Below are 16236 nucleotides of genomic sequence, written 5' to 3' on the forward strand. Positions count from 1 at the left end.
TCTGACAGTAGTTTTCATTTAGCATTTTTATTTCATGGGAAAACATGATAAAATAACACTGACTCAATGAAATGTTTAAAAATCGCTCCATTACAAAATGAGACAGCATTCATGCTGAAATGGTCGGAATCAAATCAGGACAAACAAATTTCTCAAGTCCCCACCCCCGAATTCAGGGTCTGAGGAGACGTAAAAATCTTGTTAAAATGAACACATAATACTTTTCTGACTATGAAGAAATGATTAGAAATCCCTTTAATTTCTGAATGAACAATAAAATAACAATAAATTACAGTGCAATTTGCTATAAATACTTGTGACAGCCCCATATTTAACATAATTTGTATTATTCTTAGACACATCAAGCCCATGTCTCAGCATTAACACATGAGTAGTTCAGAGTTCCCTTTTGGCACATTCTGAAGACATTTAAAACTGACCAGACTGAACTAAAACACATTTACCTGAACACAAACGGAAAGAAAACGTTTCTAAAAGAACCAAAACATCCAAATTTTTTCATTTGAGTCTGGAGTGAATGGTCCTTGGGGCTCTTTCAACTTGAAGGATCTTTCTTTGGTCATCTTAATGAGCAGCAATATTCAGCACTGTATCTAAATTTGTGCTGATTGGATATGGATAACCTGTGACCTCATGAAACTGGCTTCTAGCCTGTTCACATTTAGCTGGTCGAAAATTCAAAGTTGTAATGACACAGAGAGACTCCCAGGACGATAAAGTCAGAAATGCAGGCGTCATCCCAAGATCAGGGTGCAAGTGGGCAGCTGATTCGTCTGTTGCCCAAGCCGAGAGCATGCTGAAGATACGTGACATCATTGGAGCACCATGCATAGGAAGACAGGGTCTTGGAACCTCCCATTTCCAACAGTGGAGGAAGGCAGGAACCAGTGACAGAAGAGCCATGATACAAGAGGAGGTACGGAACATGGAGGAGAAAGAACGAAGGTCGAGGGCAGTGGAGCTAGCTTCACAAGGAGCCTGGACCAAATGGGACCTCCCAAGAGGAAGATCACTTGGGAGGACCTATGGAGACTAGAGCCATTCCGCATCTCTTTCCTGCCGAGATCAGTGTACGACACACTCCCAACCCCAGCAAACTTGCATAAATGGGGCATAAGAGAGGACACACTCCGCAAGCTTTGTGGGGAAAGGGGCACCATGGCACACATCTTGTCTGGGTGTAAAACAGCACTCAACCAAGAAAGGTACAGGTGGCGCCATGACAAGGTGCTCATAACACTCGCTAACACCTTAGAGCAGGAGAGGAAGAAGAAACGCCAACCACTTTGGAAAATAACATCAATCCAGTTTGTAAGGGAGGGGGAAGAGCCAGTCTGCTACAAATGGCCCAATCATGGGAAATGAAGGTCGACCTGGGAGGAAGACTGGATGTGGTACTGTGGTCTGAAGAGGCAAAAAAGATCATCCTCATAGAACTTACAGTCCCATGATAAGAGGGGTGTGAACAGGCCTTCGAAAGGAAGAGCGCCAAATACCAAGACCTTCTGCATGGCTGTATGGGGAAGGGATGGCAGGCATGGCTGTTCCCGGTTGAGGTCGGCGGTAGAGGATTTCCAGCCCAGTCAGTCTGGAGAATGCTCACAGCCATTGGAATAATAGGGAAGGAGAGTAAGGCAGCAGCTCGCAGGATGGGGGAGGCAGCAGAAAGAGCTTCTTGCTGGTTATGGAGCAGGAGAGAGGAGTTAAGCTGGAAGCCAGGAGGAGGTGATGGGCAGTGACTTGGCCACCACTGCCGACCCACCACTGGGAGGGTGTTGTGGTTGAGGGTCGAAACACCTGTTGAATGGTGGGTTGCTCAGAATGAAAATAGGAGCTTGGGCAAAAAATTTGTTGTGCCTGTTAAAACACTTGAGAATCCTATGCAGAGTCATTCTGGCGTCACCTGCTACCATGAACACAGTATTTTGATTGTCATTGTACTGAATTGTGTAGTTACATTACAATGACCATTTAGCTAATTTTGGAAGGTAATTACTTCACAATTTTATAATAAAGTTAAGTGTATTTAAATGTACTAAAGAGTCTGGAAGTATCAGTCAAATGTTTTTGTGCCATACGGTGCATACAGCATTCAGATGAGCATGGAGGGAGCTTATCCAACGTCTGTACCATGGCAGTCAACTTTTTACTTACAAACATATGTGAAGGAAGAGGGGGCAAAGACACCAAGAGCTCTCAGAAAAAAATACACAAAAAACAAACAAAACAGCAGCGATTCAAAAACAAAACAAAACAAAACAAAAAAAAACGAATCTAACAAAGGTCTCAAGCAGCCGGAGCTCGTGTTGAGAATGGACACTGTGTCCCTAAACAGTTAACTACTCTCATCCACATTGTGGCCTGTTCCGGCATGTTCCGACACTCTTCTCAGCAGAAATCCAATGGCAGCAGGATGCTGATGTGCAAACGAAAACCAATAAGCAAGTTCGTCACCATTAGGAATTTGATGTTTGATCTGTTTTGAGTGGTCTAAAATAGTCGATCCCAGTCATTGCGATTCAGTGCACTGCACATTTTTGTGTTTTCCCTTATACATCTGGTGCATCTCATTAATTAACAAGCTTCCCATGGGCTACACTCGAGCGTTAGGCTGCACCCAGAAATCACAGAAGTTACTGATTCTTCCTACTGATCCAGCTCCTCTCCTCCATGAGCCAGAAACTGGTTTTGGGGCACCATCCTGCTGGACGTCCAAATACTGGATGAGACGAGAGCTAAGCTTTAAATAGGTTCAAACGATGTTTTCTTTGAGTTTCTATCATTTCAGGAATATTAGGGGTGTGTTTTCAAGCGAGCACTGTGAAAGATTTATGCTGCGTTTGGGTGCTGATCAGAAGGTAATATATACCAAGTGGTTAACTAATAAATGCAATTTTACATTGTTCAGGTATTTCGCAAAGCAGGCTTTCCCAGTTTGGCTAGACGACTTAAGCCCAATGTCAAGCCTGTCAAATCAGAGACAAGCTAAGGTAAGGCTTGGCTCTTATTCGACAATGGCTGTCTGGCACACAACATTCAGGGAATGAATTTAAAGAAAATAACTGCAATTTAAATCGCAGTCATAATATTAGTCCGAAATTCCCAACAAGATGTTTTCCCCAAATCCTTCGGCCAAAAGCTGAGAAACATCTCTATTGGACAATCCTGAACTTAGGGCTCTGGGTAACTGAGTAATCTTGCTTTGTGAAATATGCCCTGGGCTTCTAGTTGAAAGATAAGCCCAAGCATGGAGGGCGTGAGAATAGGTGCCCTGCTTTTACTGCACTATATTAAAAAGCACTCAGATTTCCCCACACCAGGTATATTTTTTACATGTTCTCCACTTCCCACTTTCCAACACTGCTAGAAATAGCTGATCAATAGTCAACATAACATTCACTGCCACAACTCTTTCCCTGATTACTGCCTGTTCTCTGTTCCTCCAGGCACAGTAGCAACAGTTTCTGGAAGAAACTAGAAGTTAGAGTAGGATAAACACAAAAACGTGCAGAGGTTGGGTTCCCTAGGAGTTGGGTTGGTTACTTTTCACACACCAAATCATCTCAATCTCATGCAATCCTGAATATCATATATGTGCATAAATATTGGATTTCAGATCTACAAAAGGATTTCATTACGACTTGTTCAGAAAAGGGTTTTTTCTACATCCACATTAATTTTGATCAGCAATATAACATTCAGCCAGCCTCCTGTTGCTGTGGCTGCATTTAATCATGCCTTCGTTTCAGTGCAACAACAGATGTAGATTAAAAAGGAAATTACAGTTCATTGTCTGTACAGCGACACAGGCAACAAGTTCTACTAATTTTGTCCTCGTGGCAAAAGTGTTTTTTTTCCCCTTTAGACAAACCTCTTCTACGGTCACTTTGTGGCTTTATAATTCAGGTCAGGCTGTTAGATAGTCTCTGAAAATCAGTACACGGAATGAAAATAGCCCTAGCAAATCCATGCAGTCAGGTTCAGAGTGCCTCAAGAATCTCTCTTTGTAATACCTTAAGCCCTCCGATAAAAAAAACAAACAAACAAACAAAAAAACAACAAAAAAAAAGTCAAACAAAGCCACTGGGCAGCAGCTCTAGACCACTAACCTCATCGCAAACGCCCCTGTCCTCAAAAAGATGTTTGTCAAGCCTACACAGATCCCTCCTTTTCTCAGATTCTTCACTTTTCTTCCTTCTATCATATTATATATAAGACAGACATGAGAGGACGTTCACTGCACTTCTATCTGTTGTCCTAAACCCATGTTTAATACCACGATCACCTGAAATAACATTCACAGTGTTATAATAGAAACAAACGCAATAAAATGAGAATTGTCCAACAAAAACTTGATCACAGAAAATGCAGACCTGCAGGATCATAGCTGCTGGACCCTGGGGTGTCTGAGTAAAACTAGGTCACCTGTGCTCCTTGCAGTATATGCAAGTACCAGCAGGTGGCAGTACTGAGGCTGTTATAGATGCTTCTTCTTGTTGATTCCATTCTGTACATGTTTCCTAGAGAGATAGTAAGAAAAAGATAGGTTTAGGGATGAGGCAATGGCTCAGTTGCCGTATAACGTCCTCCAAGGCCAGAACAATAAAGTCCCAGAAACCAGGCCTATATAAGTCAGTGGTCTGAGCCCTATCTCTGCATGCTACAGTTCACAGTCTATCAGTCCAAGCTGCATAAAGAGCTGAGATGAAGCAAGGCTAATCAGCTCATGTTTTTGATGAGAGCCGCTTCACAGCTGTCAGGCGGATCGTTTTGATGACATTCATGCTATTTTGCAGGGCTCATCGTAATGCATAGATCTGATTGGCTGATGAGCATCACGTGTGATATTTACAATGAATGCGATTGGTCTGTGAGTTTCCCAGGCCGCTAAACCGGCACCGTAAGGACTAAAAATGTTACGCTGATTAAAACAGGACCATCCCGTCGGAATTAAATCATCATCCATAGTTTATCAGTTATAGGTTCAGGTCCGCACAGGACAGCGTCTGGGTCTGGACTCGGACTGCGGCCTGCCTATTAGTGACCTCTGCTGTAAATGAGGGGTACATTAGTTCATTAGTAAAGGCAGTGGTAGTACATAAAAACGTACTAAAGAACCGTTAGCACGCATAAATTGTTCTTTTCTACAACGGAAACACAATGTATATCTCTTTAAAAAGCCTGGTTAAAAATGCCCACATGGAAAAAATTATTCCAACTCTATTTATCAAATATATTTTTGCAATGTATGAAAATATCCAATTTATTTGTTAAATACCTTTTGTTTAATTCCCTTATTTACATTTATTATATTTTTTCCCCAATTCTACATAGTTTTAATAAAGGTTACAGGTACAGTAAAACAGAATACACACGAACTGAATGAACGGTTCTGACTGCTATGTTTTGCTTTGTACTTTGCCCATGTACGTATGAGAATGTATGTAAGAGCACTAGACAGTATTTTGGCTACTTTCATACATTTTCAGACATATTATTACATTTACATATATTTATCTTTTTATGTGTAATATTTTCCCATACATAAAATAAATGCATTTTAATATATGGGGCGGCACAGTGGGCAGCGAGGTGGGTAGCAGCATCACCTCGAAGTGGGTTTGATTCCCGGCCAGGCGTCCAGAGTCCTTTCCATGTGGAGTTTCTATTTTCTCCCATGTCTGCGTGGGTTTCCTCCCACAGTCAAGACATGCGGTCAGGTCAACTGGACATGCTTAACTGCCCCTTGGTGTGAGTGTGTGTGTGTGTGTATGTCTGTCTGTCCTGTGATGGACTGGTGCCTGTCTAGGGCCTTTCCTGCCTTCTGCCCAATGACTTCTGGGATAGGCTACAGCTCCCCCGACAACCCAGAAGGATAATCAGCTTAGGAAGAGTGTGTGTGTATGTGTGTGTTTGTGTGTGTGTGTGTGTGATATAGCAATATATTCTGAAATACATTTTAGTGTTTGGAATGTAACTCGGCATGTACCACAACATATTTGACATATGAAACAACATATTCAAAAATATTCAAACATATGAAAATATATGTGCATATTTTTTTCCATATGGGCAGCTCCGTATAGCACCAAAAAGAGTTCCTTTTGTTAGAAGTCAAAGACCTTTTTTTTGATATAGATCGAAGTATATGTGGAAAAACAGATACTTAAACAGTTCAATTATTTCAGAGCACATTAATTTCAGATAACAGTACAACTGTCCAGACCTTACAGGACACACAGCATTTACTTTCAGGACAACGGAACGTTATCGGCGCCAAATTCCGCTGCGACCGTGAGAACAGGCTATTCCATATGAGTAAGTTGACTGGCACATTAGGAAAGCGTCTAACCTCTACATATAAACGGATGCTAGGACTGTTTCAGCAGCCACAGACTTCATTAAGGGCGAAGGTGATTTTAAGGAGCTAACAAGCTAATCCATCTAATAATACAAAGTATTAATGACAAAGTAAGGAACACCTCAGAAACAATGACAACAAGATGTTTTATAGGTATATTGGTTCACCCAATACCTTTGAACTACAGCTGACATCCTCCACTTTAACCTCAAGACGTTCATTTATCTAAAATCAAATGAGGTGCAAAGATTCAAGACAACAAAACGTGTGTCCGTCAAGTTCATCATAAGTTGCTTGTGTAATTTGAATATTCCATGACAGACAGGTACATGCTAGTGTAATACCCCAGCACTGGACTAGACTTTGCAATTTGAAATGCAAAATACTCATAATTGCTTTGCATGTCAGATGGCCTGTATAATCAAGCCTGAAGGCTACAATAACAAACCAAATTTCCTAATTTGACTGAAGGAGTCAAATGCCCCCAGTAGATCTGGTTCTGCTTCATTTACTTTACTTCACATCTTCCCCACTAAGTTCTGAAGGACTTCTCAAGCCAGATTTTGTTCAGTTCCAGCTCCCAGTACACCTGTGTCAGGCCTGCTCACCTGGCTCAAGTGTACTGAGACCAGAATATGCTAAAAACAGAACACAAATGCTTAAGTTCATTCACAAAGCTTCTAAAAGGGAATTGGGGAGGAATGACTGTGTGTCAGCCTTACCCTTCTCCAGAGCCCTGATGACCATTGTCATCCCTCTTGGCTTTATGGAGTTTATCGTCTTCTTCGTACTCGCGCACGTCAGTGACTTCCTTCATCTGCCCGGTTATGACTTTCACCACAAACAGTACAATGAACTGCAAAACACAAGTGTGTTTAGGTTACACAATAATGTTTTCTCTGTCTCTCTCACACATACACACACATGCACACAGTGTCTCTCCACAAAACACTTCTTCAAAAGCAAAAGTTGCAACAAGAGAACTTGCTAGTAAAGGTAACCGACTCATGTTTTTAACAACATGGCTTACTATACAGCCTGGAATACATCCTGAATCTCAAGGATGTTCAATTTCCTTTGTGGTCAGTTACTTATATTTGACTACTGCTGCTTTTGCACTGACTGAATGGTTTGCATATGGGCATCACAAGTTGGCAAATGAATCCTGTTTTGATTTCTTCAATTTATGTGTTCCCTATTTTAACCCTTGTGTGGTATTGGGGTCTGTGGGACCCCTTTTCAATGCTTACCAAAACAAAAAAAAATGATGCAATTTATTATTATTTCAACCTCAGATTCTTGGCCTTTGGTTATTTTCTGTGAAGAACATATAAATTAACCCATTTTCAGTGCTTAACTCTGTTCACCCCCCACACATTTATATTACACGCGTGGTGTTGGGCTGAACTCACGTGTGTGTGTGTGGACAGGCTGCTGACTGGCTACAGCTGCTAATGGATAACCCTATGCTGGACACTTGTGATATTTTAAACTTCTGGTATTTTTACATTAATTGTTATGACTGTATTGATTAAAAAAACAATAATGGGGTGGGTCCACCAGACCTCTGACTAACAAACACATCAACACCACTCAAGGGTTAAATATTGCCATTAAGTAAACTGTAGAAGACAATATCCAGTACATGACAAATGATCGAGCCTATAAATGGCCAACAGAAATGATGCTATATTTGGTCAGAGCCAAACAAAAGGTTTGCTTTAACCGGTCAACGTCAATTATCTTTGCATCATGCAATTTTCTATGCTGGCAACAGAGAAGAACTATGAAGCAATAGGTTGTGCAATATAAGTAAAAAGACACTGTTTCTTCACAGAAGTGCTTACCAGGAACCAGTAGATGTTCATGACGAGCAGGGCGAACAGCAGGGTGTTGAAAAAAAAGTAGAAAGGGATGTTGGGAACGGACTGCAAGCTGGTGATGCAGGAAGCATACAGCACTTTAAGGGGAAACCAATATAATCGGAACCAGAACCTGTAGTGGAGAGGGAACAGGGCTAACTGAGCAACTAGAATCTGCAACAGGGGTAAGGAAAGAGCAAACTAGCCTCAGGTGGAGATGCTCAGTATCAATTTAAATGGCACACTGATCAAACAATTCTCCAGAGATGGGTGGATAAACCTTTGTCCTGACGTGGTGTGTGTGGGTCTCACCAGGTGATACTGAAGCTCACAGAGCCCATATTAGATAGGATGTCGTTTAACAGGTAGTAACTGCCTCCGCGGTTCTTGAAGTAGACGTTGAGTTTGGTGAACTCCAGCTGAATGTCATTGATGTCATGGAGAAAGAGCACCAGAATTCCTATGTTGTGATATCTTAAGAGGAACAGCCATAAAAACAAACCCCGGTCAGTCACAATGCACCAACCTCACCAGCTAGTCAGCAAATAGCGTGTAGTCATGTGTAGTCGAACTTTATTGCCCTCAAAAAGTTCTTCTGCCTCCAACATCACTTGTGAGGACTACAATTATAATGGCAGCTCACTAACCTGAATGCATAAGAGAAGGTAATCAACGCCAGGGTGATGACATGATGAAACAGCATGACCTTGGAGTCTTTCCTCCACGCATCCATGTACAGTGTGGCGTAAATTGAGTGCCCGTAGAAGCTCCCTTGGATGAGATAGGCAATGGCGATGTCCGTGGGCACAGACATCCCGCTCTTCCAGTCTAACAGGGAGAATTTATTAATTCGTTTGTTAATTTATTTATTTATAAATATACACAACAGCTCTTATGGACTTTAGACTTTCAGCAAAATCATCATAGTTGATCCTGGCTTTAAAAGAAACTTTCATCAACATTAACTGTTAGTGGAATGCTATGAGAAGATGTTGCAAGTGTTTCTCCTCAGGGGAAGCTGGAAACACATTAGTGTAATGCATGTGATGTTTCTGTGCTTAATGTTTATTGATCGGATGCTTCTCTAACTTTCACAACCAACAGCAGGAATACTGCCCTTTTCAAATGAAAAACCTTCGTACCTCATACACAGTGCCACTCACACAGTGTAATATCATTTATTATTGCAGTGAAGGCCTTCGCAATACTTATGATTCAAGGCATTCACATGACCCAACAAACTGATTTAATTTTGGTCAAAATATCTGTTTTTTAGGTTCCTGAGCTCACCAACATGTTCTACTATAGTGCAAGGTAGAGCTGGGTGATATGGCCAAAAATGTTATCAAAATTTATATCAATCGATATCGCGATAAAATCATTATTTCTTTCAGGTTTAAAGGCTGATTTTAGCTCCTGGGTGGTTAATTGCTGTTTTAAACTGTCCTTTATGGTCAGAGCACGACAAACACTCACCAACCAGTGGAACGTTTCACAGATCTGTCATGGGACAGTGGGAGAAAGTGTCTGGTGAGCTGTTTTTACCAGCTGGAAAAACACGGCCGCAGTTTCTGTAACGGTCATAATTTAACAAAGAAAGGATCCTTTTCTGGTGACGAGCGCTCGGCTATCCTGTTACAAATGCTAAACAAGTGGCCAACAACAGTCCTAAACTGTTTAGTTTCTCACCAACGTCAACTTAGTACGAACAGCAAACATTACCTGGCTCGGTAGGTCAGTGATGGATAACACCACGTTACTGCCATCAGTCCTACCACATCCCTGTCAGAGCATATCACAGTATTCAAACACCAGAGAGCAGACGACTGGATTTCTCTATCCTATCATAGTAATTTGAGGGCTGAACCAAAATATATCAAACACCAGACAAAGAGTCCTCCTTTCAGGCATGTTTAAACTGAAAGCGGTGCTTTTGTGTCTTCTTTGATTTACAGTATCATCAATTTGCCGTGTTGTGCCAGCTGCTAAAAACAGCTAGCCTGGAAAGATGGCGTTCTCTCGCTTTGCAATACCGCACAGCTTCTCTAGTTTACTTTCGTTTAAATCAGGGCTGCAACTGCATGAGCCCACTTCTTTCTTTCACTTTCGTTGCTTGGGAATGCACCAATACCACGTGGAAGCATTGGTGGTTCAGTGGTAGAATTCTCGCCTGCCACGCGGGAGGCCCGGGTTCGATTCCCGGCCAATGCATCACAGTTTTCTGCAATTTCCCCCTGGGATCAATAAAGGAATCTGAATACTTAAATATGACTGACCTTCGCACAACTGTGCAGTTTCTACTGTGTGGATAGTGACACATCAAAAAATGCTTACTGTAAAATACAGATGGAGGATCCTGGAAGAAGGTGTAGTTGGAGAAGAAGAGAAGATAGGTGCTGTAGGACCACGACACTGTGTAAAAGGCAAACTTCCAAGCACTTTCTGGCATCTTTGCCACATCTTTGGGCTGGAGACGACACCACCATGCAAAAGGCTACAAAAAACAAGAAGCATATTCTTAGTAATAAATATTAAATGTTGTAGCATTTACCAGACACTGTAATGTTAAATGCGCAGACCTGCTAAGTGTTCAGGGCACAGAATAAGACTATGAGTAAACAAGTGTTACGGGTCACAGAAACTGATCTTAGATCTTAGATCTGACCTCCAGCTTCTTACGTCAGAAACAGTGGAGAACACTGGATTACAGGAAGAAACAGAATGTAAAATCTTCAGTGCAGGTTTTATGACAGCCAATATCTGTTATAAAATCTTCCACATTTTTGGGAACTTACATTAGCGATTCGTTGAGGTGAAGCATTAATTCTGATCATATTACTGAAAAATCTCTACAAAGGTTCTTTTTGAGACAAACAAAAAATGCAACGTAAGATCAAATCTACTGATCAAATATTATTCGTCCACTATCGAGTGTTTTCATGTCATCTATTACAGTGCGGTATGGGAAATACAGATATTCAGATTTATAATGCAGGGTATTGTCAGTAAAGCTTCAAGGATAATTGGAAAATGCGCTTCCTGTTTACATTTAGAGGACCTTTAAGCAAACAAAGCAGATTACAGATTCTTCTCATCCAGCAAACCATCTTTTCCAACCACTTCGTTCTGAGATGCTGTACATATCTAATTACAATTACCACCGACATGTCGTATGCCAATAAAGAATCGATCTTCATCTTGAAGCATGTTGTTCATGTTAAGACAAAACGTTGATTATGAATACCCAGCAGGTAAAAGTGGCCCAAATTCCTCATATGTGACACAGATCTGTGTCTGTGTGTCAGTGGTGGTTGGTTAGTGTAGTGGTTAACACCTTTGCCTTCTATGCTGTAGACTGGGGTTCAATCCCCCACCAGGGCAAGCACCCTACACTATACCAATAAGGGTCCTTGGGCAAGACTCCTAACACCACCTTAGCCTACCTGTGTATAATGATCAAATTGTAAGTCGCTCTGGATAAGAGCGTCAGCCAAATGCCGTAAATGTAAACAGCAAAAAACACATGAATTTGACATTTTCAATTCCAATTTGAGACGCTTTCATATGTGGCACTGAAACCCCATATGTATCCGATCTGTGCCAGTGCGACCCAGGCTGAACAGCCAGATCGGCATTCATGAGACTTTTACGTCATTCAAACTCTGCATTTGTCATAATTTCGCACTGCTGAGACTCATAAACATTTAGGCCGATGTTTCTGCACCAAAAAATTAGAAGACACTTATCACAACCGCTCAATGTTCAAAGAGATTTCCAACAAAACGGCCGAACGTGGCCAGAGGAGACCGAGGCTGCAGTGTCAAAAAACTCGAACACGCTCTGTGTGATGAGCCCAGCTTTCAACCAGTGGAACTTCATAATCACTCATGTGATGCTGGTGAAGATGAAACTGAAGCTCCGGGAGCGAATGGCATTCACTGTCATCTGTTCAGACTAAAGTCGCATATAGGACACATTTAAAAGGTAATGTGAACAGCCATAGGAAAAAAATCAGATTTGGGCCACTTTCACATGCTGCGTAAACGTAGCCATTGTATCCCCATTGACGATGTTTATTTCCTTTAACATTGTATAAAAAGTTTGGAACAAATGGTCCAACAGAAGTGGTGCAAAATTACTTCTCATTAAAATCTCTTTCAAGTAATTGCCATTAACTTCCATTCCATTACCGTTCTGGACATTCACAGTTTTGTTCTAACAACAGCATACACAACTGTATTTGAGAACTGAACCACTATACATTGTAATACAGCCTGTACAAGCCTATTACATACTATAAACAGCCAACTAGCAAGCAATACTGTTATAATACATTCTGAAAACTGATCTAAGATCAGAGTAAATGGACACTATCCACCAACTAATCAAAACTCAGTATTCAGGTCATTCAGGATATGAAATATTATGCGTCTGCTCAGTTCATAAAAGTCCACTTATATCAATTCGCTTATATTTCTGCATTGTAAGATATTGGGCTTAGATAACTGTGCTGCAATCTTCTAGACCAATTTGCCTTATGCGCGCCCCTCCCATCCCACCCCACCCCCTCTCATCCCACCCCACCCCCTCTCATCCCACCCCAACAGCACACAGGCATGGGTGTATGTGTGTGCAGGCCACTAGCAGAAACGATACCTTTACTCTTATCTCTTCACATGATAGACTATCTGACCTGCTCAGGGCAACACGTAGACACCCAAGCTCAGGGACTCAGTAATCAGAGATGGAAGTGAAAGGCTTTGTTTGCTGCAATGTCTTTATCTACAAGTACCCTATCTAGTTTCACCCGATCTCCACTTTCTCTTGTCCTTTGGATGCAAAGATGAGCGCTGTGCAGACGCAAAAGGTGGCCAAGCTAAATATGCAGGACACCACCAAGCCACACTGTGCCATGACATGTTACCACTTTCTCTAATTTCCCATTGAGGATTGATAAAATACATCAATCTGTCAGTCCGTCAACCCATCTAGCTCTCTTCTTAGAAATCCCATAGCTGAGAGGTGGGCCTCTTCACAATAGCGGTGACTCTGATCGGCTGAGATTAATCACTATATTTCCATATATTTATTCGCTGGTCTGGCGAATAACTGTTCCCACTGAATAACTGGCGAAACTGTTCCCACAAAGTTGGGAGCATGAAATTTTCCAAAATCTCTTGGTGCTGAAGCTTTAAGAGTTCCTTTTCACTGGAACTAAGGGGCCGAGCCCAACTCCTGAAAAACAACCCCACACCATGATCCCCCCTCCACCAAACTTTACACTTGGCACAATGCAGTCAGACAAGTACCGTCTCCTGGCAACCGCCAAACCCAGACTCGTTGGAGAAGTGTGATTTGTCACTCTGTGCATTGCGCTTTGTGACGTAATGCTTGGATGCAGCTGCTCGGCCATGGGAACTCATTGCATGAAGCTCTCTATGCTGTTCTTGAGCTGATCTGAAGGCCACATGAAGTTTGGAGGTCTGTAGTGATTGACTCTGCAGAAAGTGGGTGACCTCTGCGCACTATGCCCCTCAGCATCCGCTGACCGCTCTGTCATTTTACGTGGCCGACCACTTCGTGGCTGAGTTGCTGTCGTTCCCAATCACTTCCACTTTGTTATAATCCCACTGACAGTTGACTGTGGAATATTTAGTAAATTTCACGACTGGACTTGCTGCACAGGTGGCGTCCGATCACGGTACCACGCTGGACTTCACTGAGCTCCTGAGAGCGACCCATTCTTTCACTAATGTCTGTAGAAGCAGTCTGCAGGCCTAGGGGCTCGGCTTTATACACCTGTGGCCATGGAAGTGATTGCAACACCTGAATTCAATGATTTGGATGGGTGAGTGAAAACTTTTGGAAATATAGTGTATGAGCAGGTTTAGTACTTCAGTTGAGTCTAAAACTTTGCTTCTAATCCAGAAACTAAGAGCTGCTCACAGCTTTTCTCCAGTGTACACATTAGGACTTTGTCAACCTCACCACCAACAACATGAGTCACTCCAGAGTGTCAAGTTAAACATTTGACAAAAAGTTGTAAGAGGAATAGAGAAGGAAACTAAAAGTGCATCTGATACAGGCCAAAATACGTTAAATGTGGTACATGGGCTATGAAAAACCCATAACATGAAGCTGATTCAAACCCAACAATTGTCTGAGCAAAAATCTCAGAACCAACATGAACCGTGAGGTTCCACTAGGTTGGATGAATACAGTACTGCTTCAAAAATCTGGAGGCATGTAAAGTCTGTGATCACCCTTTTCATTTAATATAAAACATACAATCTATTGAAGATACATAACACATAATATGGTTTTACTATGACGCCACTACTCTACTACTTTACAGATTAAGTAGAAAAAATTAAGTGTGATTCCAAACTTTTGCAAAGTGTATCTTGAGCTTTAAAGGGGTTCTGTCTGTGATTGGCTGAATGGGCTGCATGCTGCCTCTGACTGACTGCAAGTGCCTACTCTTTGTGAGTCATACACACTTAAAATGGCAGGGTTTCCACAAGGAATCTGTGTCTCCCCATTCTTCCCCACAGGGTTATTTATAGAGTCCAGCTGTCAGCAGTGCATTCTCTCTCCTCATCACTCACTCCAGCCTCGGCTCTATCTGTCTGCTCACTGCCACCAAATTGTGGCTTGCCATGGGATACAGCACTGAAGGAAATTTCCACGCCAGCACACAGCACTGCCACTCTAGGCTGGGACTACCCAGCAGCCATTTCACATGTTTGATGGATTACAGCTGTGGAAGAAAAGCCACAGGCGACATGTTTAAAGCAGCTATGCGTATGGGAGTACTCTCAGGGTAATTCAACCACGACTACAATCTTTTGGTCCTTAGGACAAATGTAGTGTGGCATTTCGAATGACGGGATGTGCTGGCTGAAGGTCACCTATTCAGGCAGGAGAAAAAGAGGTCCAACAGCATTTGGTCAACAAGAATACACAACGGATTCTCACATTCTGAGATCAAGAGTTCCAATTAAAAAATGAGGAACTGCAGAAAAACATTAAAGACCAAATATCTGTGCGTAGGGACAGATATGGCAATACTACATCAATCAATTAAATCAGGGCCAGATATGCTCTTTTGGACGCTTGCCACTGTCTGGATTTGAACCTGTAATCTCTTGACAAAAGGGCAAAGACTATGGAGAAACTGACAATACCCACAATATACTGCAAAAAGCTCAGTGTTGTATGATTATTGTGATAATGAAGGCACATTATAAACATATATAACTGCTCATCAGTGTAAGGATAATAATTTCTAATTACTTTTGCTGTTCATGTTCCAGTGAATCCTGTTCTATTCAGGCATGATGAGTCAGTCCTTAGTGATTTCCTGAGTGGCCATTGGTCAGTTTCACACAATATGAAGGCAGACACACAAATCCACCAGTTAGAGTATCTCAACCCCTGTTCCTAGCCTCCAGAAGTGAGTCACGTATAATCTCATGAAAATATGGAAAGTGAAGGGCGACTCTACAGATTCAGGAAATGTTTGGACTGTATTTCTACACTGTATTATTGTAAAGATAGAGAAACGTATCACATCTGGCATGCAGTTGCATTCGTCACAGGGTTAAAAGTACTTCTCACATCTCAGTGCAGTAAGGTCACGTTATTTAGCCTCGCGTTCGATCCACAATCGAGAGCAATGAGCTCTTGTTCCCTCTTCCTTCTCTGCTCTTTTTCAGAGGCGCACCTGAGTCGAGAGGGAACAAGAGTTTGTTGCTCTGCCCCATTGTCACTGCCCCCGCTCTTAGCTCGTCTGCCCTGATTGAACATGACACTAATTAACGTGGCTTCACAGGAGTCCCAAGTCCCGCTTTCTAGGCAATGCCTCCAGTCTTGCAGTGAGGCCCCCACTCGAAGCGTTCCTCTCCCCGCCATCTTCGCCGGCCTTCATCCCCGCTCAGGCCCTGCCTTCCTGCCGGCTCTCGTGGCCATCATCAGGGCCCGGTGGATGGG

The 16236-nt window shown here is 42.2% G+C and overlaps 1 protein-coding gene and 1 non-coding gene across 2 annotated transcripts in view; one reads left to right on the plus strand and one right to left on the minus strand.

Annotated features, from left to right (window-relative positions):
* Positions 1–8: 8 nt before the first annotated feature.
* cers1 (ceramide synthase 1) overlaps positions 9–16236 on the minus strand; it is a 30046-nt gene continuing 13818 nt past the window's right edge. The window contains exons 2-7 of the mRNA XM_017702598.2: positions 10579–10738; positions 8892–9072; positions 8557–8718; positions 8230–8377; positions 7105–7238; positions 9–4541 (exon numbers count right to left, since the gene is read on the minus strand). Coding sequence (XP_017558087.1) covers positions 4499–4541; positions 7105–7238; positions 8230–8377; positions 8557–8718; positions 8892–9072; positions 10579–10738 — 828 coding nt within the window. The 3' untranslated portion in view covers positions 9–4498. The remainder of the gene's footprint in view (positions 4542–7104; positions 7239–8229; positions 8378–8556; positions 8719–8891; positions 9073–10578; positions 10739–16236) is intronic.
* trnag-gcc lies at positions 10385–10455 on the plus strand. The gene has a single exon. It is a non-coding gene; the product is annotated as a tRNA-Gly (tRNA).

The sequence above is a fragment of the Pygocentrus nattereri genome, chromosome 15, assembly GCF_015220715.1.
Source record: "Pygocentrus nattereri isolate fPygNat1 chromosome 15, fPygNat1.pri, whole genome shotgun sequence".
Lineage (NCBI taxonomy): Eukaryota > Metazoa > Chordata > Actinopteri > Characiformes > Serrasalmidae > Pygocentrus > Pygocentrus nattereri.